The 24,546-nt window shown below is 37.9% G+C and overlaps 2 protein-coding genes across 4 annotated transcripts in view; both read left to right on the top strand.

The window, feature by feature from the left end:
• The window catches only part of faf1 (Fas (TNFRSF6) associated factor 1), a 69,897-nt gene extending 60,965 nt beyond the window's left edge, over positions 1 to 8,932 (top strand). For both annotated transcript variants that reach the window (XM_083553806.1, XM_083553805.1), the window contains exons 18-19: positions 1,518 to 1,733; positions 8,141 to 8,932. In XM_083553806.1, coding sequence (XP_083409932.1) covers positions 1,518 to 1,733; positions 8,141 to 8,224 — 300 coding nt within the window. In that variant the 3' untranslated portion in view covers positions 8,225 to 8,932. The remainder of the gene's footprint in view (positions 1 to 1,517; positions 1,734 to 8,140) is intronic.
• Positions 8,933 to 18,963: 10,031 nt separating this feature from the next.
• dmrta2 (DMRT-like family A2) lies at positions 18,964 to 22,031 on the top strand. 2 transcript variants are annotated; one of them, XM_083553838.1, is made up of 2 exons: positions 18,964 to 20,196; positions 20,419 to 22,031. In XM_083553838.1, the coding sequence occupies exons 1-2, from the start codon at positions 19,746 to 19,748 to the stop codon at positions 21,216 to 21,218; spliced, it is 1,251 nt and encodes a 416-aa protein (XP_083409964.1). In that variant the 5' UTR covers positions 18,964 to 19,745; the 3' UTR covers positions 21,219 to 22,031. The 2 variants fall into 2 exon arrangements, with proteins under 2 accessions (XP_083409964.1, XP_083409963.1); XM_083553837.1 differs by having other exon boundaries at positions 20,371 to 22,031.
• The last annotated feature ends 2,515 nt before the right edge of the window (positions 22,032 to 24,546 follow it).

Genomic DNA, 24,546 nt, shown 5'->3' with positions numbered 1-24,546 from the left:
TCACCACAGAGGAAACACACACGTGCACACGCACAGATAAAAATCACCTGCACGCAGCACCTGCAGCAGTTATTTATTCTTTGCCGGTTTTGTGAAATATTGCATTGTCACGCACGTACGACATCAATTTCACGCCTTTTTAAATGTGAATCCCGAGACTGCGAAATGGTTGAAATCTCATGAATTCGTTTTCTGTTTTTCACCTCCCCGGGCCTCGTTCACGTGGCATAATAATCCTGGCGGTGAACTCAGACATGCTCCAAGGCTCCATTTTACCTGCATCACTCCGAATGGAATTAAGCCAGCCATGCTAGATTCTGTTTCTCTGAATCGTTAGCTTTGGTGCCAGGGATAAAGATGGAAGATATTAAAGGGAGTCTGCATAGCGTGTAGTGGGCAGCAGCTGCTTATAGGCACTGTTTTTTGTTGTTGTTTTTTTTTGGTGTGTGTGCATTCTGGCTATCCTAATGCTTCATTTTTCTGACATTGTGCATGAATAAACAAAAGCAGCATGATGCTTTCCACCTGGAGTCTCTCCAAACTTGCCGGCACACACTGACACACACACACACACACACACACGCACACGCACACGCACTCCCACACGGCAGCCCCCTCGCTACATATGTGCAGTGACAATGGATTCAGGCAAACAGTGTGGGGCAAGAGAGAGGAGATATGCTGTCTCTGATTCGGACTCTTTTGTGTCCGATGCGGATGAAAGAAGGAAAAAGAAGAGGGGAGTGGTGATGTCGTTATTCTGCCCTATGTCAGGTGCTACACAAACACACAGATACGCTCTGTTTGTTTTGTGCATTGAAAGAGATGCTCCGAAGCACTCTTTGTGTGCAGGCTTTGGTGGACACCCCACACACACACACACACACACACACACACACACACACACACACACACACACTCTCTCTTACACAGAGGGTTAGGTCCAGGGAGGGATGCTGCCCGTCCCCCAAAGAGCCCTTACCACGCGGGCCACTACCTGAGGGAACAGGGACGGCACGCGCACAACACAAAGCCTGCAGCTGCTAATGAGCTACTGTTGTACACTTTGATGAAATATAATTGCATTACGGTGGGTAAATAAAGGCGGCGCATGTTGTCACAGCATATGCTACCCAGTGTCACAACAGGAACAACAAGCTGGAGGTGAAAATCCCCAAGGAGCAGAAGGTCCCGCTCTGATCCACAGGAGACCCAGTTACACTCCTCCTCTATTCTTTCTATCTCTATCCACATCACTTTTCTGCTCCTCTCTATTTGTCTCTGTTTAGTGTTTTCATTTTTTTTTACAAATCTGCTTTCTAACTCCTCTTTCAGTATATTGCACACTATCCAGCTGAAGTGTGTGCTATAAATAACCACATTTAAATAGTATCAATGTATTTCATACATCAGACTCACCTTTGACAGTGTGATTAACATGGCTTTTATTTTGTAATGAAGCTGCAATGTTTGATTATATAATAACTGAGATTTGCTGTCTTAATACCTATCTTCAGGCCATTCGTCTTTCACTGGAGCAGACCTTGCCACCCGAGCCCAAGGAGGAAACGGGAGAACCAATCAGTAAACTGCGAGTCCGGACACCCAGCGGAGAGTTCCTGGAGAGGCGTTTCCTGGGCAGTTGCAAGCTCCAGGTCCTTTTCGACTTTGTGGCTTCCAAAGGCTACCCTTCAGACGAGTTTAAACTGCTTACCACTTTCCCTCGTAGAAACGTGAGTCCACATACACCCACACACACACACCCCATTGCTCTCCACACGAGTCCTCCTTCACCCTTAACAAATTTTATATCCCTGATGGTGATATAAGAAGGTCTATTTTTAATGCAAAATCACTTTTAATTCTTGTCCACCTGTGGGGCAGTAATTAAAGTGCAGACACTAGATTTTGTGTGTGTGTGTTGGGGGGGGGGGGGTCATTGTGTGTGAGTGTTACAGCTCAGCAGGAAAAATAGAGTGTATAATTGGCTAGTTAATTCCACCATGTGGCTAGAGTTTGTTGCGCGACTTTAATCCCTTAGTGTTTGTGCGCACGCTCGGGCATGTGTTTCTCTACTGTAGGACTCTACAAATGCTCACACACCTGCACGTTAATTAAAATCCGCACGTCACTAATGAGTATTTTTCATGGTTTTTTTGTTTTTGGTTTTGTATTTTAAACATCTATCCACAAGAGCACGCATAATTTTTGAGAATATTAATTAGGGTCTTTGATGCAGAAAGGCACACTGGCTACTTAGGATACAGTCAGCACATTTCTCCTATGCGATTGTGTTTTTCTGCCACACCGATGTTAGAGAGCTGGGTGTGCTTGCTCTGCGGCAGGTAGATAACAAGCACTGCCCTTAACGACCTGACTAATTAACAGCATGGAAACAGAAATGGGCTTTCCATTAATCAGGAGAAGTGTGCAGGCCTGCCCAGACAGCATGCCATCTGAGCCCATGGGGACCTGGAGGACGGTCCCCACAAAAAAAAAAAAAAAAAAAAAAAAAAAAAAAAAAATTGCATACATGGAAAGAAAAAAATAGGCACAAGTAAACACTCTCATTAGGCACTTGTGTAATCATATAGCAAAATATGACCACAGTTAATATTTACAGTCATATACACATATAATATGCTAGTATAATAAAGTGTAACCACCGTTTCACGTGAGCTTTTACTTGAGGAACCAGAGGAGAGCTGTGTGTCGTGAAAAGTGTATCCAGCGTTGGAGTGAGTTTACAGAGTTGAGCGCAGAAAGATTGGCAGTGTTTTTCACTGTGAACACAGTGCCCAAGTTTAATCCTCCTTCTCTCTCTCCCTCTCTCTAGTCCTCTTTGCTGTAATTAAAATCATCTCTTCCACAGACTCCCCATCCTTCCCTCAGGATTAGAGCTTGCAGCACTATTGCATTTGTAATTCAGCACAAATGTTTAAACTTCATCTCGCCCTCTTTCTCTTTCTCGGCTCCACACCCAGAAAACCAAGCTAATTGCCAGCAATAAGTGGGTGAACAAACAGAGCTAGGGTCTGTGAGGTGGGGGAAGAACCTGGTAGCCGAACGCTGTCGTTTCTCTATCCGTCCTTGCGGCATTGGCGCTCGTCCTTTGTCAGGTCCTGTTTGTTCTCTCCTTCTCTTTGAGCACCTGCCTTCATTGGGGGAGAGCTAGAGGAGGGATTAGCACTAGCTTCTCCGTTCTCCATCTATTCATATGCTCTTTAATGCAATGCCAGAGTTCTGTAGGCCGTCACATCATATCCATGCTAGCCTCAAGACCATGGCACAGCAATCTATGCTGATGTTGGGAATCAATATATGTTCTCTTTTTTCATCACATTCATGATGACTTCTGTAGTGGCTTTTAAAATCTTCTCATCCGACCCTTTTTGCCTTTAGCAGCTACGGTCACTGTTTGAAAGTGAAGCCATCCCAGCACAATTCAATGTGTGTTTTAAGGTTGGCGTCTCCGATGTTGGCGTTCTGTTCTGTTTGTGTGTTTAGATTGGCCCTTCGCCTGTGATGTGTATAGCCCCTCTCGCAGCCGTGCTAAAGGCAAGCCAGGAGGCAGGGCTGTGCACTCTGCCAGGGAACAAGTTCTCTTGCCTGTGACCCCCGCTTTAGCTGTGCACCAACTTCAGCTAACGCTAACACCCTTGCTACCCTCCAGCAGCCTGATAATGATCCCCCACTGCTTTCCTAATTGGCCAAATAAACACTTCACAACACGGTGCTAAGTCAAACCTGGCTATTGGATTTTAATTAATGGTGAAGGGCCCTAAATGGCTTCATTACAAACGCGTTGTTTCAGCTGCACGTTTTTTTTTTTTTTTTTTTTTTGCCCAGTTTCGAAGCCAGGTTTATTGCTTGTGCACTGTTTATTTTCCCCCTGACTCCTTGCAGTGTATGAGCCAATTCTTTTGATTCAGACTAATGAACTGCAATATTTATCTGACTGCCTTTTGAAGTTTTGATGCCGAGCTAAACAAAGACAGAATTACATGACTGAGAGCTCAGCTGCTTTGATTGTTAATTTAGTTTAAAATGTTATGTGCACTTCAACTGTGCCATTCGAATTTAGTTTGTCTTTCGCTCAGTCTGCCTTGTGTAGGTTTGCTCTGTAGACTCGTCTTCATAACATCCACCTGCTTTATTGTGAACAAGCCGCATTGTGATTTTAATGAGTTTGTTCCATGTTAATCCTTAAACATTCTTTTACTGAAATTAATTTAGCCACTTTGCCAGCTGCAGATAATGGCAGTAAATCTGGTTTCTGCCGCACATAAGCTACGTCACTGCCGTGTAAGTGTATTGTTTGCCTTTCTTTGTAAAACAAATATTCACACTCATTTATTCTATGATATTTTTTAACACCAGTGTTTAGATTCTAGATACAGCCTTAATTAAACCTCTTTTTCACAGTCTACATGGTGAAATTAGCAGCACTGAATTAGCTCCAGCAGAGCTGAACCTAATTAAACTTTGTCGATGTAAATTGAACTCAGTAGGAGTCAGTATATGTGCACTTTTTCTCTAATCTTGACATACCTGCCCAAATATGTCAAATACTCTTCGTCTATTTTTATTTTTATTGTACTTTTAAATTGTACCTTGCCGTTTCTCTCAGCCTTCTGGGTCACCAGGGTGGCTGTCTGTCATGTTTTTGTTGGCCTGTGTGGGGCCGTTCAGGATGAGTTTGTTAAAGGTTTAGGGGGATTACCTGCCATCAACATCATCAGAGCCTAAAGAAAACAGCCAGCAGCCATGCAAGACTCTCCTCACTCACACAGCCACTTCTTTCCTTTTAATAGCCCTTCACAGGATTACAGACAGATGAATCAGCCCATCCTGAAATGAGCTCACTTCATATGTTTGCTCTGCGTGTGTGTGTGTCACCCTGCTATGATCATTGTTACCTAGAATAGTCTAATATAATTGGTGAAGGGCAAGCAGAAGGTTCTGGAGAAACAAACAAGTGATGAGGAGAGGAGAGAGAGAGAAGAGAAGATAAAGAGCGAGACACGTAGAGGGGAGGAAAGCAACAGCTTTGTTTGTTGACAGATGCTTCTGCTCTTATGGTCTGTTAATTGGATACCAATGTAAACAATCACCCATGGCATCTGTCTCCTGCCATAGAGTGACACCATGTTTCTCTCTCTTTTTTTTTTTTCTTTCCCCCTTTCTGTTAAAGAGAACAGTCATCAAAACACAGAGCCACACCTGTGCCACCCTGAACCCTCATTTGCTTCTACCTGATGCTGGGGTGTTATAGCAGCATTTCAGGTTCATTTACATAGGCAGTATTTGTGAAGTGGTACGCAGGAGGAGGGAGAGAAAGTGTGGAGTAGTCTGTGTTTTTTTTTTTTTTTTTTTTTTTTATTTCCGCAGTGCCATCTTGCCTGCCTATCTCTCTCTTCTCTTGGATATTCATTTCTCTCTCCCCCTTTACCAGCCTGTGGTGGTGTTGTCTCACCCTTCTCGCTGTCGAGTGCCACCTCCTCCCCGTGTTGCACTGCGCCCTCAGGTCATGCTAAGGAACAAAGGCCAGCTATCACACACTTAGATGACTTTTGGGGCAACAAAGCAAATGTGCTGTTATTGGTGTACTTTCACTTACGTCCCTTGAGAGACGCAAGCTGCTGGGGAGCCTCTCTGATCTTCCCGACGTCCATCAGGGCTGTGCAGAACTGCAACTCTGTCAGAGTGCTTACAAGGCTGTTGGCTGTTGACATCTTGACATGAACATGAAATATTCTATTTTATGGCTGTTTAGAAAACAACAAGAGGAATAATGGGTCGTTTTGTGTAGGTGTGTGGTTTTGATGTTGTTATTTTAATGCAATCATTTTAATCAGCAAACATTTTGAGGTAGGAAAAGTAAACTGGGATTGGGCCAGTCAGCAAACTTTGTGCATTTCTATAAAACCACCTCACCAACGTTTATCTGAAGTTTTACTATATAGTCATTTCAAACTTTCCAAATTAGTATAACATGCATAAGAACCCCTTTTGCTCTTAGTGCAGCATCAATTCTATAACACATGGATTTCAGCAGGTGTTGGAATCATTTCTTTGAGCTTTTGGTTCATGTAGATGTGATTGCATTACATAATTTTTGCAGTTTTGTCAGCTGCAAATTGATCTCCCATCTTATTAGGTCTCTACGTGCTATTAAATTCAGGTCTGGTGACTCGGAGGACCCATACACTGATTGTCATATTCATGAAACCAGTTTGTTGTGCTGGATGTAGCCATTATCAGATGGGTACTATAGAAGATATTAAGAGATGTACAACTGAAATGCTGTGGTATTCGAAGGATTAAAAAATGCAATGCGTGCCAGGAAAACATTCTTCACATCATTACACCACCATCACCACTAGAATGGATCCTTGCTTTTACCTTCAAATTCTGACGCTTCGAGCTGCATGTTGATCAAATTAAGATCCAATAATCCAGGTGACATTTTCCAGTCTTCGGTTAAGGTCCTTGCTCATGGACCGAGCTTTGATTGTTGGGTCCTTGAGCAAGGCCCTTAAGCCGCTCTACTCCAGATGTACTGTATCATGGCTGTGGCTGACCATGTGCTCTGACTCTACCTTTTTAACAAACTGGGATATGGAACAAAAGAATTTCACTCTGCTGTAATGAATGTTTTTTTTTTCCTTCTTATTCTGCTTTCACTTTTAGAATCTGTTTTATTATAGCCCCAGATACCTATTCTTAACTTATGGGAGCAGAACCCAATATGATTGTATAGACTGTTCCCCTCATGGAGTGATGCCTTTATGTTAACTCAAATCACCAGCCTTTATTTTTAGATTTCTCTTATCAGCAAGACACATCTACATACCAAGCTGAAGCTAATTGGATAGTTTTTGTTTTATTTCAAACAAACTGCCCATAGACATTTGTTATTAAATCTTTTGTTCACACCTGCAATAATCAGACAAAACAAATAGGATTTATTCTGTTTTAACTAGAACTGGTTAAATAGGCAGATTCAGCAATGTAAATGTTTTTGCTTTTTGTTTTATGCAAAAAAATAATTAAAAAATATAGAAAGCAGTGATTCTCTTTTTAAGTGTGTGTGAGTGAGTGAACAGAAGTAGCTTTTTATTTTACATTATTTTTTTTAAACTCCCACCTGTTTATTTGTTCCAGTTAGTCATTCCTAGCTGCCAAAATAAAAAAAAGATTCTACACAATGTGCAATGATCCAGCTAGAATGGCAGTTCGAATTTTTTGGTCAAAAAGATTGTATTGATTGTCATGAACAAACATATCTGGCATCAATAGACAATAAAGCATAACAAATATTGTTTTGATTTATTTATTTTTTTTATTGTGAGCTGGAACATTGAAGGTCTTGGGCTTTGTGCGGCTTCCCGCTTACGGCACGTTTTTTGCCACTCTGAGGCCACGGTGTTAATTGTTAGTGGGGGGTAAAACTAGGAGGTCTGGTGAGCTTGGAATGGAGGTCTTAATCAGGCTGCAGTTAATGCCCTGTGATGAGCTCTCAGTGACCGCACGGTTTGGGACACACAGGTGTGAACACAGGCTCTATGTAACAGGAGAACCTCCCGCTATTAGCTCACCACAATCAACTCACGACACTCTCTCTCTCCCCCCTCTCAGTTTTTCTCTCTTCCTCTTCTGAGAGATTCTGAGAAATCTTAATCTTAAATGTTCCTCCAGACAGTTTTGCCCTGTGATCATGCACGCCAGGATAGTGTTGCTGTCATGTAGGCTAGCCTCACCCTTAAAGGTCCACCACATGGTCCCCCCTTCATCTGGCTGTGTGTTTGTTTTGGACTGGTGCATGTGTAATAACAAACAGGGTCTATCTCAGAGGGAAATGGGACACTCAGTACTCATGGTGATGTGATCAGATTACTGCAACTCTGGTTCATGGTTTCAGAAAGACAGACCCCACACAGTGAACACCATAGCCCACACACAACAGGAAATCACTGCCACGTTCATTTGAAATTTCAAAGGGAAGTAGATATTACTAAAGTAATAAGCTGGTGACGACATGATTAATGTAAATTCACTTTATTTGTAAATACTTGACATGTTACAATACTGTTACAAGATTGTTTTGATTGATTGATTGCACTCTCCTTCTCATCAGATAACTCAGCTAGACCCGGCATGGACGTTGTTGGAAGCCAAACTCTTCCCTCAAGAGACCCTCTTTCTGGAGGCCAAAGAGTAGGACTGGACAAATCACACAAACAATGAGGAACTTTCGCATGGTGTCCACAGAGAACAGCCACACGCAAACACACTCACAGTACATTGTACATGAATAATGAGTGTTTATGATTCACACTGAAGCTTTCACAAGCACAGAGATACTGACACTCACTCACACACTCAGAACTGTCATGTTTTTCTCCACCTTCTGAAAAGGTGAAAATAAAAAGAAACCAAAAAAAAAAGAAAAAAACATACAGTCGTGGAGATTCGGACCGGCATCACAGGTGAGGAAGATCCTCTATGGCTGCTTTTTAGACCTGTTTTGTGCAAGCAAAAAAAGTAAGTAAATAAATAAATAAATAAATAAATAAATAAATAAATACCCAAACATGGTGGTATGTGACAAGCAAACAGATATTTCATTCAACTCTGGACACCCCCAACCCCTCCCCCTTCGCTACTCCATTAATTCCCTTGTTGTATGACCAAGTCCTTTGGAGTGCCAGCTATCTGCAGCTCCGCTTTACTGATTAGCAGATATGGCTTTGTTCCCAAATCCTTCATGGTCAAGTTTCTGCCTCCTCTTTTTAGGTTTGATGCTGTATTAGTTTTAGTTGGATACATTATAAAATGTACATATAAACGTGTCAATTTCATGGTGCTTATTTTTTTAATGGCACTGTGGGATTTGGTAACAATAAAAGAGTCTAGAGATCGCTATTAATTCGGATTTCGGAAATGCCGAAAAAAAGGGTTGTTTCCTTCAATCAAGTCACAAGGTATGCACTGAGTGGGCCGTCTGAGGCTGAAGTTTTGCAAAGGAAAATGAATGTTTATTGTGCCTTAGCTTATAGTCAATTGTGTAACTTGATTCCAATCACAAATTACGCAGTGACCTTTGGATCAAATAGTGTCACTTGGGAAATGAGCTAAGTGAAATCTTTGAAGTTCATTTGTTGTATTTCATACAAGATTCGAGAGCAGGAAATAATGCATTTCTATTTGCTATGACTTCTATCTTCACAGGTGCACATTTACTGGTTCATCAAGTCTAGGCGACAATGTTTTTTTTTTTCTTCTTCTTTTGAAAAACAAGTCTGTTTTTAAAGCTGGTGAAAAAGGGGGTATTGGGCTCCCGTATAAATTCGAACCTGGAATGGAAGCTTTGTTTTATTTATGACCCGTAATGACAGTGAGTGATGATTTAGCTTTTTATATATATATATATATATATATATATATATATATATATATATATATATATATATATATATATATATATATATATAATGTGTGTATATGTGTATATGTATATGTGTGTGTATATGTGTATATGTATATATGTATATGTGTGTGTGTGTATATATATATATATATATATATATATATATATATATATATATATATATATATATACACATACATATACATATATATATATATATATATATATATATACATATACATATACATATACATATATATATATATATATGTATATATATATATATATATATATATATATATATATATATATATATATATATATATATATATATACATATACATATGTATATGTACTGCAATAATGCTAGAGGGGGTTTAGACAGATATGCCCATATGAAAGTCAAACAAATGGTTGGATAAAATTGATTCATTGTCTTGTTTTTCAGCTGTGTTTTTCCAGACTTCTGTCTATTATCTGCCACAAAGGCTAATTTTCCCTGTTCAGCTATGAGATTAAAAGCTTACCGCACCATCTGCAGCGCCGTTCATCGCACAACCAAATAGAAGAAGTTTGAGTCAGAGAAATGAAGTGCGAGTCCTCAGCCAGTCTCAACGACCTTGTGTGGAGCTTAGAGAGGTTGGGGAAACATGTTTGGGCATTCTGCACATTAGCTTGTGTGTGGTGATGCTTCGATTTAGCATGCAGCACACGTTTCAGTCAATGTTCTAAAATGTAATATATCCTGCGTGCTCGTTCTTACACAGTGGAACTATTTTACCCGTAATGTTTCATACAGGGAGGGCCAAAACTATTGACACTCTTGATAAAGATGAACATAAGTGGTGTGTAAGCATAAGATACACTTCACAACATGAGAACACATATATTGTAATGTATGTATTGTAAATTAATTGGTTTGTGTAACAGTGTGGATTTTTTTTTTTTTTTAATGTAGTTCATTTGATGTTATTTTACAACCTTTCAGCCAAAGTCTCAGTGGCATTTAGGCAATCCAAGCTACTTTAGTTTATTTGTAACTGTCAATAAAAGCTTTTCTTTAGGCAACTCTTCCTAACGGTTTGTTGAAGTGGACGTGATGATGTAGCTGTCAAACTTGTGAACACCAACATGTAACCTGATAAAAATTTTCATAACTCTTTCCTGTAGACTCTTTAATGTTAAATCAGATCTCTTACTAGGTAAGGCAGCATGCGCTTGGGCTTTTGTTTGATAATTTTACCAGGATTTTAATAATCAGTTTAATGACTGTCCACAGTGGTGACGGGTGGAAAAAATGCGGGATTAAGCCAGTTTTAGACCACATTGTGACCTAAGAAACTGCCACAATGTTTTTTTTTCTTCTTAAAATTTGATTCCAATTTAGATTATTTTATTCTTTGTTTTTTTCTTTTTCACATTATCTTATTTGTTCATCTTCATCAAGGGTGGCAGTACCTTTGCATGATTTATGAAAATCAAGGGGGAAAATGTAGTTAAGTGTAGTGTCACAAAATACTTTATTGTTCAATTTAGAGAAATCAGAGCATTAATTAGGTCATAACCCAGAGATTTTTAGTTAGATTTAATAATTTTTTTTTTTTTAAGTTTCTGGTATCATTATCTCACTGGTCATTTTGTAGTATCTTCTTTTAAAGAAATCTTTGTTTCTGATGTCTTTCATCATTCCAAAGCTGCCTCAGGACTGCTCTTATTCTCATGCAAAGAGTTTCAACATTTATTCACACTCTACCTTTTAACTTGCATCATGTGCCTATACTTCCTACATTCCCACAGTCAGTCACATGACTCAAACCCAGTGTTACATTTCTCAATATCTGTTTCAACAGGTGGGCAAGACCAACTAAAACAATGGATTTAAGGTAATTACAAATAGTAAATAGTCTATAAATGTGAAGTGTATGTATTACTCTCAGTATTTGAGACCAAAATCTGACCATGTTAAGGGGTGAAGAGATCCTGTGTCCCTTCTGATGCACTTTAGTATAAAGAATCTTGATAATAGTTCCTTAATAAGCATTTCCCTTTTTTTGAAAAATTAGTTATTGAATTTTTCAATCATGCATGATGATTTCCGCTTGTTTATATGTTGAAAATCGCAAAAGCCTAAGCTTTGACTCGTCTTTCCTGCTTCTGCCTAGTTAGTCTTGTGTGCTGGTTCAGAAAGTGTTGGAATTTGTGTCCGAGTATCATGTCTGCGTGCAGAGTGAAAGGTGTTGCATGTAAGCCACACGGCTTGTCATAACGTTTCACTGATGCTTACTGGGGCAGAAATGACAGGTAACACCTTTAACCTGAGGCCCTAATGCTGATTGTGCATCTTCTGTGATGTGTGATATTACTGTTTCAATCACTGAGTGTTTCACTAATGTGCTCAGACGTGGGCTTTGTACAGACACAACGAGCATTAATGGGTTGGTCGGAAGTACTGATAATGGGATAGAATGATGATGATACTTTCAACTTGAACCAACTTGTCTTTATATTCACAGTGGGAAGGAGGGAGGGAGGGAGGGGGGATGTGTTTTAAGGAAAGTGAAAAGAGACCAGAGATTTCCACACCTCTATTAATAAGCTTGGTGTTTAAAAGTCACAATCTACTTTTTAATGATGTGTTAAAAAAAAAAAAACAACATTAAAGAGGGAATTCAACCAAAAACCTAAATTGTTCAAATAGTGTTGAAATTATTTAATAATTGTAAATCCCATATGACAGGCCTAGACTGAGCATATATAATCAACATGATTGATTAACACGTTGTGTAACCATTTTGATTTTGATTTCAGTAAGCAGTTTGTACTGATTGCCTTGACTAATTTTTATTAGGAATATTTTAAAAATGTTTCAAGAAAAAAATGCTGCAGATGCATTTTCTGCCACTTCTATGTACAGAGCTGCGAGTCAAATAACTTAAGCAGAACAACTTATAGTCAACTATAAAAAGAACAATACAAGAAGTGCTCAAGTTGGCTCTAATTTTACATTTCAGAAATTACCATCAAGAAAAACTCATTTCCACTTCGTGAACCAATGTTTTTTTTTTTTTTTCATCACAATGGCAGAACAAGAAGCTCCTTCAACCTATGGAGAAGCACTCTTTGAGCTTGGGTGACCTTTACTCTTCTCTTTCATATTAGAAGTGATCAGCAGTCAAACTCTTCGACATCTCAATCAGCCGCAAAGAATAGCGTCTGTCAATCATATGTAGGCCCCGCCCACTACCTGGCCCATGTAATTGTGTTCGACGCTACGGTTTGCTTCAGCAGGATCTGAACGCTGTTAAATCGAGGGTAGTGGCGCGATGCTCTGACGACAAAGGGGAAGCGTTCAATAATGTTTAACCAGTCTTTAAGGGTCAAGAATGCTGGCCCTCGGTGCGAGAACACAATTCTTAACGCAGGCGCTCCCCCCCCCCCCCCCCCCTTTGCAGCGGCTTCCTGATCCCACAGCATCGCGCCTTTCACATCCACGCAGGCCGCCATGCTAAAATCCCAGACTAAACTAACCTGGTGGGTCACTCAAAGTTTACTTTCTCATACGTGCTGGTTCTCAAAGACCCTCAAAGAAACTGAATCTACGCGGCTTAAACTGCTGCATATAAAGCAGTCCATATTTCTGCGACTTTCTCGCTTTTATGCAGAAAAAAAGATTTTGTTATTCTGTGAAATCAAAAGTTAGATGTTTTATCAGACGTGAGTTGATGTGGACTCTCATTCTTTTTGTCTGTCGCGAGAGAAAGTAGTAGAATTAAACTAAATTCGAGGTTTGTTGTAATTTCTATTGATTTTATTTTTTAGCTAAATGTATATTGTTATTCAGTCTATTGGTTTGGGTTTTTGGCGTCTCACCATGCAGATAATAATAATAATAATAATAATAATAATAATAATTTTTTTTTATTAAATAATAAATTAACAAATGAAATTAAATATTGTTGCTATAACAATATTAATAAAATTGATAATAATAATAATAATAATAATAATTATAATAATGACCAATTCATTCCTTTAAAAATACTGTGTGTGACACACTCCTTATAATACAAAAGTAAACAGAACTCAGTGTCTTTGAATCATGAAATATGCAGAGAAGCGATTATGCTGAACTGCTCCACTACGGTGACTTCGGTCCAAATGCAAATAGATTCACAAACTAATAACACGGTTAAATAGAAGGTTGTTTCTGCTGCAGAAGATTTCTATCCTGTGGATATTGATCGATTTAGTATAATTAATCTCATGAGCATCATTGCGGGTGTATCTACCAAATGACCGTACCTGTGTCATTCTGTCTCATGAGAAATAACATTTTTGTTTCCTCTTTAAAACATATGAATTAAACATGGCACATATTTTAAACACGGTGATTAAATAATTATTATTTAATGTGAATGTTTAAAATAATAATTAACTGACCCATGGTGCAATAGTACCCTGCACTAATCCTCTCCTTCAGAATTTACATCATTCTAAAAAAAAAAAAAATAAATAAAATAAATAATAAAAACACCACTTTCTGAGGCCTAAAACATAATTTGCTGCTTCAGATAAACATTAAATCTAAGTTAAGCACAGCCCAACTATCAATCTCCTTCATACTCAGTTTCACATTAGAGGCAATATCGAATTAACACAAATATTTAACACGTTCACACATTCTGCTTTTATTATACGACGTTTTCATAATATTTTTTCTTTTTTTTCTTTTATTGTAATGTTTTTTATTATTTTATTATTAAAACCAATTTAAATAAATTAATAAGTGCAATGCAATTTTCAGAAAAAGCTAAATAAAGTTATTAGCCTGCAAGTAGTTGTAAGTTAAACCTAGAAATATATGTTCAAAACATAAAATAAGTGTGTTCCCGTGTTAGTGTATTTACTGCAAAGTATAAGATAAGATAAATAAGATAAGATATATCTTTATTCATCCCACAGTGGAGAAATTTGTGTTACAGCAGCAAAGAAAAAATTAAGTGCAAATAAGAAAAGAAATGTGCAAACAAAATGCTTGGTGTGCTTAGTATGGAAGCAATGTATTATTCATAATATATATATAAAAAAAAATATTCTATACTTGTCCATTTGGCATTAAAATATTTTTTCTTGTATTATCCTATTAAAAAAAAATACTAACCGTATTATTAACTTATCTTACTGACAATCCCTTTGATTTACTATAATAACTCTTAACTCTTAATCAGCCAGACAGACTGATATCTCTGGAATTCAAAAAATGGTCTTTTAAAACGAATCTAATCTCATTTTGTTGTGCATGAAAACAGAAAAAATGAGTTAATTAAGAGGTGGTCGTTCAATGCAAAGCAAATTAAACAATACTAAAATCAATGACTATCAAATAACATACTTGTGACGTCAAAAGTCTTTGCTGTTATTACAGGTTATTGGTTTTATTCTGTCTTTTGGATATTTGGCAGTTTTACATTCGTATGCATTTTTTTTTTTTAGATAACCTACTAAACATTTTGCGAAGAAATCTCAGCAGCTGAAACTTTCCTTCTTGCAGGTTGTGTTCCCTTTTCCCATCTCATCTTGGGAGAACATTCTGCGGAAGGAAAGGAGAAAGAAAATCAAGCTGTGGTATTCGGATTATGGCGGCGTGGATAAAGCATTAAATGGGGCTAAAGAGGTTTGAATGGACGCAGTGGCGTGCGAACTGAAGCAGAGTAATTATTGCTTCATAATTGTGTTCTTTTCCTTTTTTTTCCTTTTTTTTTTTTGCGCGAATCGCGCAGCGGAGCCCCACTCGGAGCGGTTGTGACATTTAGGAGGCCAGTCTTTGTGCTGAACACTTCAAGTTTAAAAAACAAGGGCAATTGAGTCGGCAGAGCTCAAAGCCGCAGCCATTGTGCAGGAACACATTGAGTTTGGATTTGAGGACAATGGTGTTTCTCAAATTTCTAGCAAAAACCTATACTCCATCTGTGATCTCAATGAGCGTTCTTTCACCGGCCTCCTTCTTTTCTGTTCGCGGCGCTTTGTAAAGGGAGGCAGATGTGGAGGACTGGACAGTTTTAATTAGCTGGTACCTGAAACGCACGCGCGCACGCGCGGGCGCGCAGCTTTCTTGCTGCTATTTTAGTAAGCTTTCCAAAAAAATACTATGGCAGGTAGTTTGACTTTGAAAAATAACGCAAGCATTTATAGAGAGTCGAAATGCACAATGCTGCGTTTAGCTTGGGAAGGAAGTGTAAGGTGCGATCATTAGAATATAAAAAAAAACATGAACCAGTGCAAAGAGCAAATAATCTGCTCATTTACTGAATGCATTTTAAAATAAGGGGAAATAAAAATTGCATGTTATTTAACTTATCTTAACTTAGCACACAGCCATTAAATCTGCGCAAAATAATCCTTTACAATGGCTGTGTGCTGTGTGTTGTGTGCTGTGCCTCGAGGGGGATGCCTGAGCTCGGGTGAGAGGCCTGAGCGGAGCGGCAGCTTTTTTCTTCTGAACAAGAGGTTAACAACCTAATGAGGACTTGGTGATGAGATGAAGCGTGTAAATGCGCACCGGTTCTTCGTGTACCCCCTGGATCTGCTACTCTAACCTCTGCTGCGCTTCGCACACTCTCAGCGGTTCAGCAGGAGATCCCGGGAGGCAGTGCAGCTCCAGGCGCGCTCGGGCCGGACAGCGGCGGTGAGAAAGGTCGGCACAAAAGCTCGCCGGGGTATTAGAGGAACAGAGACATGCTGTTACATATGTTGGGTCAAGCATCCCTTTTGTGCCGCTTTCAAAAAGGTGTAAAACTCAGTCATCTGTGGAGTTTCTAAAGCGGATGAAAGGCCTGTATGGGGTTTTGATGCACAGGTCTGATGAACTGTTTAAAAGAATGTTGAATTTCTTAAGTGCTCACAGTCACTTTTAATTGCCCCGGGGGCATTTAATTGGAATTCAAAGATACCCATTCAGTTAAGAGTTTTGAAGTAGTCCGTGTTGGACTCATATCTATCTATCTATCTATCTATCTATCTATCTATCTATCTATCTATCTATCTATCTATCTATCTATCTATCTATCTATCTATCTATCTATCTATCTATCTATCTATCTATCTATCTATCTATATATACACACACACACACACACACACACACACACACACACACACACACACACACACACACACACACACACACACACACACAGAGCGTCTAACAAAATGTAGAACTAATAAGGGTAGTTTTTGGTTGTGCCTCTGGGGGAATTTTGAAAGGTACAGCACTGTTTCCTCGTCTAGATTTTCTTGGAATCTAATAACCCCTTATTATTTAAATACGATTTTTTTTATAACTAGAATTGTGTACATGTTGGTTGACTGAAGTCTGTTAAAAACATTAGCATTTGTTTTTACATGTTCTACATTTATTCGCAACAAATTACAAATTATTAATCTGGAATGGTGTTTAAAATAAATGCATTAAAAATGTAGGGTGTCAACCTTTTATATGAATTTAGTATATTAATTACTATATTACTATATAGTATAATTAGTGTGTGTGTGTGTGTGTGTGTGTGTGTGTGTGTGTGTGTGTGTGTGTGTGTGTGTGTGTGTGTGTATGTATGTATGTATGTATGTATGTATGTATATATATGTGTGTGTGTGTGTGTGTGTGTGTGTGTGTGTGTGTGTGTGTGTGTATTATATAAAATAAATTAACCTCTAATCTATCAGCATGTTCCCTTTACCTTAATTTATAGATAGATAGATAGATAGATAGATAGATAGATAGATAGATAGATAGATAGATAGATAGATAGATAGATAGATTGATTGATTGATTGATTGATTCACACTCGCTAGAAGTGTTTGTAAACAGATCTGCCCGCAGTTTGCCAGTGAGTCAGCCTCAATTTAACAGTCAGCAGCTCCGTGTGGTTTTTGTAATAAGACGAATATCTTCTTCGGATGGCTATTTTCAGCCTTTCAGAGAGAGCTGCCGAGATAATTACTTTGAATGTCAGAAAGATTTAGTTTAATATCGTCTCTATTAGTGGTGCTGGTTCAGTAATTAAAGGTGTGGATGAAAGTAGCGGTGGGACAGATGGCATTTGCTTACTGTGATTCCGTATGTAAACACAGTGAAGCGAGTGGAGGCGCAGAGGAGCGCAGGAACTGAGGAGCAGTGTGCAGAATACAGCTCAGGCTTTAAAAACATACACAAGTGCACAAGTGGAAAAGATGCTCTGATACACTAGTAATCAATTTAAAAATTATGTCTATATTGTTGGAAATAAAAATGAAAAGCAAAAAAATTTAATGTTTCGGAGACATGTGTAAAACTAAGCAACGTAAAGTGTGATGGTTTGCTTTTTTGCATCATCGCCGAGAAAAAAAAAACGTGCTGCATATTACATGCTTTATACAATCAAAGCACAAAATATGTTCAGGTGATACAAATGCACATTGCATCAAAACCTTAAAAATTACACCCAAGTCAAAATGTCTCGAGTGCAGAATATGAACAAAACAAATGAATGTGTAATTTAATTCAGAATAACCACAAATCCGTACTTATATTTAGTTCGCTCCCAAAACAAGCTGTTTATTTTCTTCAGCAACAAATACATCCAATAAGCTTTCTTTCACAAAAAAACAAAAAAAAAAACAGCAATCATCCAGAAATCTGGAAGGGGGTAACGTTTTATATCGAGTGAAAAAAAAAAGTGAAATTATACAACTTTTAGTAGATAATTTTAATTCTCATCTGCATTATAAATGAATCTTCAGTGTTTTACTATGTTTTTACGTTTTAATTTGCTGTTATATTTTGTTGTTTTTATAATGTATTATATGTATTGCGACAAGCAAGTTTAAAATTAATAATAATAATAATAATAATAATAATAATAATAATAATAATAATAATGAGCGTGTTAAGCCGTCGATATGTGTGCAAAGTCAGCTGGGTCTGCGGCTTCAGAATTGTTATGACACTTAACAGGCATATTTGTCATAATAAACCACAAATTACGCGTGTAATATCGCTCTTATGTCTTCGTACAACATAAACATAACCTAAAAATCAAAGCCGCATTCATCCGCAATCATAAAAACATTTAAAATGCATTACAAAAAACATAAAACTATGCAATAAAAAAAATCAATCCATATTTCAATATTTCAATTGTTTATATAAATATATTACGATTTAAAATTTTTAGTTTACTGTACAGACAAAAATATTGTGCTCTAAATTATATAAAATAAATGAGACAAATATCAAAATACAATTGGGCACATTGTAAGTAACTACAAATGGATTACATTTCATATAAAAATGATACTGTTGTTATTGTATAATGATGTACATACCGTACCGACACCAAATACACTGAATAAAAAAAGATTATTAAATGTAAATTCAAAGATAAAAAAAATGACTGCCGTCTTACCTTATTGTCTGGCTCTGACGTCATTAGCTTTCGAGTAATTATTATTATTATTTTTATCGTCTCTTGTTTAAGAATACATAAAAAGAAATTCGCTCTCTGTTCCTGTCGAAACTGTTAAAATTAGGAGTTAGGATTAGACTCAATTTCTTAAAAACATTGGAAAAAAGTTATAAAACTCGATATTTATTGGTGTAAACAAAATAATCGTTTCTGCCCTGTTTATTAGTATTGTCATTTCTGTGATAAAAAAGTTTTATATCTTTGCTCTGCGTGATGCTTGTTATTTGACGCAGGTGGACACAGTTGAAAAACAGACAAGCCAATCAGATTGCTCCGTCCTCCTTTAGCCAATGACAGGAGCCACATTGTTGTCAAATTTGTCTAATGAAAACGTAGGAGAGCAACAATAGAGAGAGAGGAGGATCTGTATCCACTGGCGATCTCTCGAGGAAGTTAGTGTCTCATGCTGGAGCAGGGAGAACAAGCTCAGCTCACATTCTCTGAACTTCCTCAGCTCGTTACTCATCGATCTCTTGCTGTATTTCTTTAGCTGGAAACTTTTAGTGAACTTCTTCGTTTTTACAAATTATTTACATGCTAGAACGCAATTGCTGTTAACTTTTTTTCCCACACTAATGGACTGATCGCGACGGGGGGAAAAAAAAGAACTAGAATTGTAGTAAAACGTTTTGAAGACGTGTTTTTTTTTCTTTTCAAAAAATTATTTTTTTTTGCAAAAACTGATTTTTAACCCACCGATCATTTTAGAATTGCATCGAATGCGTGTGCAGTTCATTTGTTTGACGTGCGTCTTAATTTAAGAAATCAGCTTCTGCTTAACCTCGACAATCAGTCGTTAGGAGAAGATCATGGATCTACGTCCGGAGCTTACTGGCGCTCAGGCGGGCGCACAGGTTCACCACGGGGCCGCAGCAGCCGCCTCCATCCCCGTGTCCATGGCCAGCAGTTTGCTGAGAGGCCCACCGCTGCTGCTGCGCCCTACAGAGAAATATCCCCGCACACCCAAGTGCGCCCGCTGCCGCAATCATGGCGTTGTGTCGGCGCTGAAAGGACACAAACGCTACTGTCGCTGGAAGGACTGCATGTGCGCAAAGTGCACCCTCATAGCCGAGAGGCAGAGGGTGATGGCCGCGCAGGTGGCGCTCCGCAGACAGCAGGCGCAGGAAGAAAACGAAGCCCGAGAGCTTCAGCTTCTCTACGGTACTGCAGAGGGACTCGCGCTGGCAGCAGCCAACGGCATCATCCCGCCCCGGCAGAACTACGAAGTGTTTGGCCAAGTTAGCAACGACAACAATTCTGGTGAGTAACAATGCATCTTTATCTTAATCACCTCACTTATCTAACACACTATTATTAAAAAAAACTTTTATTGTTGATTTTTTCTTTTGCGACTAAAACCAAAAGTGTAATCTATAATCTAACATAATCTAACCAGTGTTTATATCCCTCTTTCTCTGACTTTCTCTATTCCAGAATCTAACATGCAGAAGTTTGAATTATTTCCTAAAACGCCACTTTCAGGATCTGTTACCCCACAGCCCACAGCTGGAAAGTCTGTATCTGCTGACACTGAATCAGTAGCTGGGATCTCTTCTCCAGATGTACACCATGGCTCTGGGTCTGAAAATGGGGATGGGGAGTCATACATCAGCTCTCCAGCTCCCAAACTTATAAAAGACGGCGAGGAGACACCACCATCGATAAGTCCACTTGGCTCAGACTCAGACACAGACAAAGATGAGCAAGAGCCATCACCCTCATCTGCTTCATCTCGCCACATGAATGCTATTGACATCCTTACCAGGGTGTTTCCGACACACAAACGCAGCGTCCTCGAGCTCGTTCTCCAGGGATGTGGGAAAGATGTCGTCCAGGCCATTGAGCAAATCCTAAACAACAGTGGACAGCCCAAACCTCCTGAGGAAGCCTGGTCAGCAGAGAGATTACTCCAGACCGCCCAGCAGCATTTGTCCTCTGCTCCAAGGCCTGCGATACCTGGAACCATGACGCTCAGCAACAGGTCAGCCTTCTCTCCACTGCAACCCAATGGTCCACACTTTGGTGCTGACCCCAGCACATACCCTCTTGGCACGCCTCTGGGCCTGAACCCACTTCGCCTGGCCTACTCGGCACATGGCCGAGGGCTCACCTTCATGACCCCTTACTCCACAACCGGCCTGATGCCCACTCTGGGATTTAGGCCACCAATGGACTATGCTTTCAGTGATCTAATAAGAGACAGGACTCTCCTACATAAGGACCAGAGCTACACAAATGGACTTTATGGTCCCCTGGTTAACAACACTCCAGAAAAACAGTGAGCTGCTATATCTGGAAAAAACAGGACTGAAAAAAAAAGGTGAAAAGGCTCATGCAGCCATTCTCAAGAAGTGTTCTGTGTCTAAAAAAGACTTCAGCCTCGTATATACTTATCCTAATGACGTTCTGTACATCATGTAGATTTCTGATTTTACTCACCTGACAGAATTATTCAGATGGCATAAAGTGACACATTGTTGAGGTTGATGTTGACGCTTGTGCTGATGATGGTTACCATAAAAAATACTCTAATTTAAACAGATCTCGCTTGCGGGTGAATCAAACTAATCACATGGAGTTCAATTTGAAGAGTAACCAGTATTTTCATGTAAATTGCGTATTTGGAATTCTTGACATATCTGTTACAATTCTATTAGATTATTTACTGAGCGGGTCAAGTCTCCGTGAGATAATGGTGCAATTTAAACATTTCTTCTCCGTCATGTTCCTTTTTTTTTTTTTTTTTTTTTTAAGAAAGAAAATAAAGTACTATACTAATATTATTATACGGTCTTCAAACTTTTTTTTTTTAGCTGACACTCTGTAAAATTGTGCCATGTTTCACTACGAAGACATGAACAGTTCTATTAAGATGATTGTTAAAGATCCTGACTAAAGTAGATTCTTTGACTCTTTTTGTGCTGTTGATATGTTGTGCTCCCGCAATTAAATGTTACATTCAGTAAACAATAATCATCAAATTCAACGTCATTTGCGCAGAAAACCGTGTTCGTGGTGAATGATATCTTGCTTCGTTGTTACTGCTGTACATTTATCTATGTGAATTTTGATAGAAATAAATGTTATTTTATACTTAGATTGTGAACTTGTGTCTTTACTGATACATCCAACCACTACCATTAATTACTATCAGTTTCCGTAACAACAATACTGATGATGATGATGATGATGATGATTAATAATAATAATAATAATAATAATAATAATAATATTATTAATAATAATAATAACGATAATTATTTAATTATTTCAGCATACAATCTATATTATTTTGTGAAGCATTTCATTTCGACACTTAGATTATTATTATTATTATTATTATTATTATTATTATTATTATTATTATTATTATTGCTGTATTCTTTTTACTGACCATTGCTATACAGTGGTCATACTGAAGGTGTGTATCACGAAATATGTTTATGTGTTGACAGTGTGCGCTCATTTCTGCGCTAATGGAAGAGGAAACTGACACTTACTTAAATTTGCAGGTTAAAAAAAAAACCCACCTCTACCATGAACATGAAAAGTTTTGTATATATGCTTTTTTATCAAGTGCACTAAATAGAGAAAAAGGAAATATACAATATATATATATATAGCCTTTTTCTTTTTTTTCTACTTTACTATTAACTTTTAATTACTTTATTATTAACCATATCCTCACAAAAATATATTATACAATATAAATATATAAAAGTAAATATACTAAAAATAAGTCCTGTAATTCTGAGAGGGTGAAAAACAACTGGACCAAATCAGCACCGACCCTAAACGCCAGCTGTTTTCTTGTTATGTTTCTAAGTGACAGGATTATCATCTTTAAAAAATCAACTGGAGTAAATCGTTAAAGCATATTTTTAATGCTGTAATATTCATAAATATAGTTCAGGTTTTTAATAAATACGTTTGCGAATGTAACATTTAAAATCACAGTAAAAATCGCATCATCGAATCCATTGTTTACATCATGTTTCTTGTTTAAAGCTTTGGAACAACATAAAATTATATAAATAAAAACTAAAAGTTGGCCTTGGACATTAATTTTATTAAAAAGATAAACGATATTGATAAAACATCACTCTCTTTAGCCTCTAATAATTATTGTGTATAAAAGATGGGCAATTTAGTTAAACATACATACTGAGTATCGCATAACAGTTCATTACCTGCTCATCTGGACACTGCATTGACCCAGTTATCATAATATAAACACAATAAACACTACACAACTCACATATCCTATAGATATTCTATACAACTCAGCATTGTCACAACAGGCTTGTTTTCCTTTCTGAGTAAAACAAACAGCGGCTCCCCAAAGTAAATAATTTGTTTTCCTTTTAACTCTATAATGTTAATGATAAAATGAGATAAACCCTGATAATTATACAGCACAATATTTACACTGGAGAATAGACCCACGTGAACATTTTGGTCAGATTATTATTGCATTGCTTTTGCGAGATCAATAGTTTTCTTTGATGGTGCTGCCTCCATGTGGTGAAGCACAGGTATTACTTACACCTTATCTAGTCTTATATTTCCGGACAACCAATAATAAGCTTCCAAAGATTGGCTGTACTGCTCAGTTTTCCAAGGATATAGAAACAATTTATTCAGGACATGGCACATGCAGTGCCAGATAAGGTCTTTGTTAATGACGCTTGATAAGAAAAATTCATTGATTTGCTATTGTCGAACCATGAAATCTATTCTTTAACATAAATATCTGGATAGTAACCGGCCTTCGTTATTTACTGTCCCTCTAAAGAAAAAATGAAATGTGGGTTGTCTTCCTTAAAGTGGGCTACTGAACTGCTGTAGACTTATCTGCACGACATCACAGTAATCTAGGGCTTTTATATTTACTTTAAATAAATATGAGTTGTCGGCTGATTTATCTTAAGTTTGCAATCTGGCGTAACAGTGAACATTTATTGCCAGAGACTCAAAGCACTTTTGTATGTTGCTCTGGACAAGGGCATCTGCTACTTTGCTACACACCCTTCAATTGGTTCCAGTGTAAGTGTTCCACTACAGTCCAAAATCCTCCAAAATTACATTAAAATGAAAATAAATGCCTGACCTCATTTCCATGGGGTATGTGCCATCGCCTCCATCTGTTTTCATACCATAATACTTCAGCCAGTTAACTCTATAATACAGGAGGGAAACTATTTCAGTGTGAACTTTAATCAATTTGGATAGCACAGGTGCTTCACTCATCAGACTACTGCTTTTGTTTTGACAACCTGTTCACGCTCTGATTTGGCCAAAATAACACTATATATTTATGGAGATAATGTAAATAATATAATTTTTGTTATTGCCTAAGGTATGTTATCATCTACTAATTTACTATCTACTAATGTAATCATAATTATGTTGTCATCTAATCAAACTACTAATTATTTAGGAATATATCTTGATGTTTCTGATTAGTTCACTGTGTGGCACATAGCTAACTCCAGCTGCCAAAGTTCTTCTAGATCCATGAGCTCATACAACTGCTCTTGTCAAATATCACACTTCATAATCACAGGGAAATATTTTTTAATTAATAATAATAATAATAATAATAATAAT

Source organism: Silurus aristotelis (genome assembly GCF_946808225.1).
Source record: "Silurus aristotelis genome assembly, chromosome: 11".
NCBI classification, from domain to species: Eukaryota; Metazoa; Chordata; class Actinopteri; order Siluriformes; family Siluridae; genus Silurus; species Silurus aristotelis.
This window is presented reverse-complemented; position numbering and strand designations above follow the sequence as displayed.